This window comes from Salvia hispanica, chromosome 1, assembly GCF_029641045.1.
Source record: "Salvia hispanica isolate PSC_SH4W2 chromosome 1, Shi_PSC_v1, whole genome shotgun sequence".
NCBI classification, from domain to species: domain Eukaryota; kingdom Viridiplantae; phylum Streptophyta; class Magnoliopsida; order Lamiales; family Lamiaceae; genus Salvia; species Salvia hispanica.
The window spans coordinates 26,773,100-26,777,884 of record NC_142692.1 but is presented as its reverse complement, the minus strand read 5'-3'; the positions used below and the strand labels follow the sequence as shown (position 1 = coordinate 26,777,884).

Genomic DNA, 4,785 nt, shown 5'->3' with positions numbered 1-4,785 from the left:
TAAACTCCCTCCATCTCGGCTAAGATGGCATATTTCTTAGTAGTTCACACGAGATTTTAGAAGTTGTTGTTAAATGTGAGTAATTGGAGAGAGAAAGAGTGTGTAAGCGTTAAATGAAGAGAGAAAGATGGTTGAATATTTAATTGGGGACAGGAAAAAAGTGGTTGGCAATAAAAATGTGTTATTTTAGTTGGACCTTCATATATTAATTGTAGAAAAAAAGTTACTAAAAAATAAAAATGTGTTATTTTAGTTGGGAGTTGAGACAAACTAAAAAGGAAGAACTACCCTCTCTTAAGTGAGTTCCAAGCTTTACTAGCTTCATTTTCCAATTACATGGTTGAAGCTCAAGTCATGTCAATGAAAAAATAGTCCATATAGTAAAAAGAGTAAAGAATCTGATCAAGATCAAACCAATATAGTAGTTGAGTATCATACCTATTTTATCTTTTGGAGGTTGGAAGTCTGATTGTCTCCCAACCAAGTTCTCATTTGCAAACTGCTCAAATCTTTAAATTATGTAAACCTAATTAAAAATGTAAAAGGTCCAACGATCTGAACACCCGATGTTTTATTTTATCCATTTCTTCTATTCCCCACTCTTTCATTGATTAGTTCTTTTTTTTAATCTCTATCTAGCTATAGCTTTTGGTAGCTAACTTTTTGGAAATATATTACTCGCATGTATGCTTTCAAGTTTCAAGTATCCTGTTTGACGTAACACAAATAATTGTTCACGATTATTTATTACTACTATGAGATGAGTCTTAAGATATTATAATGCATATATATTTTCAACCACAACCGACATGTGGTCAGCATTTTATGTTTAGATAAATGACACCTATGCTTGGATACGTGACACCTGATAATTATTTTGAGATTATTATTGGAACTTATCGTTCGGGCTAGAGTTGCAGTAAGACCACTACTCTTTAATAAATAAGGATTGATGGATAATGTCCTGATGTATGTTGTTTATTTGCTTCCGACTTTTTGTTCATGTTCAACATTGCTTCGTTGTTTCTTTAATTTTATTATTTTGGTAAAACTAGTTCACTATCGTTTTGGCCTAAATATTTTGTAGTACTCCTACAGCCTACTGCATAAAAATAATACTACAACCAAGTGGCTTGTGGTGACTGGTGTGTAACATTCGTCTATTAATTGACCGTAAAACTTTAGTGAAGTAGCTCAAGTTAGTTGAGAAAGCCATGCTAAAAACTATCACTCCCCCCGTTCCTAATAATTGTGCACTTTGATTTTGGCACGAGCTTTAAAAAATAATTAAAAAAAATAAATGGAATAAGTTAGTGGAATATCAGTCTCACTTTTATATTAAAGTATTAATTTTATAATAAAATGTGAATGGAAAAGAATTAGTGGAACATAAGATATACTTAAAATAAAAATGAATAATTATTAGAAAACAGATGTAAATAAAAAAAAATAGACAATTAATATTGGATAGAGGGAGTACTATTCCATTCATTTATGACTCCACCAAATTCCCTTTTTAACAAAAATAAATAATCTAAGTTTGGTGAGTTGTCAATTTATGAACTGTGTTCGTACCTCTTGAAAATAGTTGGACAAGGTTTTTCAGTGTATGCTATCAAACTGGTCACGATCCACAATTTTCCAAGTAACAGTACCGTTTTCCCCACTGAATAGTCTCTACCCCACCCTAAATTTATGCTTCGATGGAATACAAATTTTAAATTTGATTAAAAAAAGTATGCTCTTGGTCCTCATAAAAATAGACTAATTTTACTACTTTTAGGGATGTTCTTCAAAATTAGATCAAGTTTTAATATGAAAAGTTTTAACAAATAGTAATAATCATACATTACCAATTGCACATTATAATCCGTTTCATTTACAAGTTTGTCTATTTTTTTAAGACCGAATTTAAAGAGTATATAAATTTGAATACAAATTCTACAGTATTTTTCTCTCCAATAGTTATTTATTTTACTTTAAATTGTACACCAATTTTTGTGTAGAGGTTGGTTGAAATTGTGTCGGGCTCGGGCCTACAAAAACTTCAAACTTCAAAGTTTGGTATAGTAGGGTTGAAAAAAGGATATGAACATTACAGCATATATCTTGTATATCGTCACTAAATCAAATACTATGCGACAGAAATTTTAATAAAACTGATTTATTTAATATGATTGGAGACATAATCACACCTTAGAAGTAATGATTTATAAACGTATTGCCAGTAAAGATAGTCAAGAATCACGTGGAGTATGATAGAACAAATAAATAAATAAATAAATATTTTAAGTGTAATATGTTGTGGGATAGTATTATTGATAATTGGAAATGAATTAAAATTTGTGGATGCATTCAAAGGACAAAAATGAACTGTTTTAGAAAAAAAAGTGAGTAATAAAAAGTTGTAGAATGTTAATGTATGGTGCGTCTGATAAAAGTAATTAAGTTACTCTTGTAGAATGTCATGGATGGTGCTTCGAATAAAATTAATTATGTTGTATAATCCAAATATCATATTTGAAACAAAGTGAATAATAAAATGATTGACAAGTATGATTATATTTACAGTGAAGGGCTTCAAAAATGTAAAAAGCAAAAAAATAAAGTTTGGTGTTATTGAAAAGGAGAAGAGTGGTTGATAACATCCATTGAAGCGAGGCCCAGCCTAACATGCTATTAAGTCCAGTTACTTAAAGAAAGCTAAAAGTGGGCCTAATGACTCATTCAATTTCAAGTTCCATTCCTCTACATGGAAGAGAGGGAAAGACAATCTCACACATCAGACACAAAATATTACAAGAAACAAATATGAATTTGGAAATACACAAAAGTGAGGCAAGATTGAACAATCCTCAAAGCATGTGTGCTTGGAACACTTATCACTATGAACCATGCTCCGGCAGTTTCACCACAATGCATATGAAATACTATCATACAACAAAATTGGTAAAACTGCAGAGATTGATCATTTACTTTGTGATTTAATACTCCATATATACCGATTTAATTAAAAGTTATGAGATTGATCAAGATTTGATCAAACTTATAGTATCACTTAAACTCTTTCCTAAACTTCTCTGTTTGGTTCATTCAAGCGGCCCATGAAAGCCTATCCTTGGTGAGCATAATGATGAGAATGTCCCTATATATTTGCCTCTTTTTACAAATATCCATCATTCTTTTTTATTTTACCACCATGTTCATTCAAAAAAATAATACGCGTAATTAGGAAATGATCTAGGGAGAATAGGATTAAAAATGAAAATGAGGGTGCTAGAAGAACACATGTAACCTATAGATTGGAAATGACAGAAACGACTTAATTTAAGAAGTTTATTTGTTTTTTCATGAATATTTTTATAGCTATTTAAAAGAAAATTTACCGAAAAACTTGTGTGAGTCAAAATAATTAAGAAAAATCTTGATTAATATATTGGGAGTTAAGGTTATTATTTCAAAATAGAGTTTGGTAATTCATACTTACAAACTAAATATACAATTAAAGTCTATCAACTCATCACTAATTTGCAATAAATGTTGATACTTAATACAATTATAAATGTTAATTAATTAAATTACATAATACAATTACGAAGTGCGGCCGTACCACCAGAATTGCCTTCAAAGAAGTCATACCATTCAAAATTACATTAGTCTATTAAAATTATACACAAACAAGCTCCCACTCCTTTAATTTTGATCACACACCATAAAAATCATCTCATCATCCACTCTATATTTTTTTTTTTTTTTTGCCTTCACATAATTCAAAATAATACATTAAAATATAATCTACCAGAAATCAGAAGCCATTACTCATAGAAGGTGAGAAGACGCATAGAGAGGATTATGCAAAGTTGCCGACGACGACGACTTCTTTTTTCTCGAAAACAAGTCTCCGACAAGCGGTATAATAGGCTTCTTCTTCTTCACCGCCTCTCTCCTCTCCTTCTTCTTCCCCCCAAGCAACATATTTATCTTCTCCTCCTCCACGCTCAGCACCTGCGCCAAGCTCGGCGAAGGCCCCCGCCCCACCGTGGCCTGGGCTGCCGCGGCCGCCTCCGCCCTGGCCATCTTGGACATGTTGCGGTGGAGCTCGGCGTTCAAGGAGGCCAGGGCCACCTCCGTCTCTGACTCCCTGTCCTTGAGCAGCTTCAGCTCCGCCTTCGTCTCCTCCAGCTCCGTCTCCAGCTTCTTCACGCTGTCCGCCAGCGCCGCCGCCGCCTCCTCGCTGGGAGGCGCCGGTTTCCGATCGTGCTCCGGTGAGAAGAATGGGGTCTCCTTCTTGGGAAATGCGAAGGTCTTGGGGGAGTAGATTTCCCCAACCAAGAACCGCTCCCCGAATATAGCCACCGCCTCCTTGACCGACCGGAATGGCCGGGAGCTGTCCACGCTCGAGCGGTGGTTGGCCAAGGGGGCGGTGGTTTGGTCGTCGGGATCGAGGGCGGGTTGGTGTCGGTCTTCCATGTTAAAAGAGAGAGAGGGAGATGTGAAATTTGAGGAGTTTGGGGATTGTGAAGAGTGTAATAAAGAGAGTGTTTGAGATATCTTAGCTTGTAAGTGAGAATTGGGTTGATATAGTTAGAGAGTGATGGAAGGGTGATTTGAAGGTTAAGGTATTTTGTTGAGATGGAGTTGGACTATTCAACAACCATGCAACTTATCAAGTCAAAATCAATGTTTCCATATAAACTTGATTTCTCGATCATTAAGTGTACTTGTCATCAAAAGTGTTCGTTTATTTAGTTATTTGTGTAACATGTTTCGCCAAATTTGCAATTA

At 34.4% G+C, this 4,785-nt stretch overlaps 1 protein-coding gene across 1 annotated transcript; it reads right to left on the bottom strand.

Moving 5' to 3' along the window:
• Window positions 1-3,618: 3,618 nt before the first annotated feature.
• Window positions 3,619-4,564, bottom strand: LOC125223850 (WEB family protein). The gene has a single exon (XM_048127150.2). The coding sequence runs from the start codon at window positions 4,468-4,470 to the stop codon at window positions 3,820-3,822; it is 651 nt and encodes a 216-aa protein (XP_047983107.1). The 5' UTR covers window positions 4,471-4,564; the 3' UTR covers window positions 3,619-3,819.
• Between the last annotated feature and the right edge of the window lie 221 nt (window positions 4,565-4,785).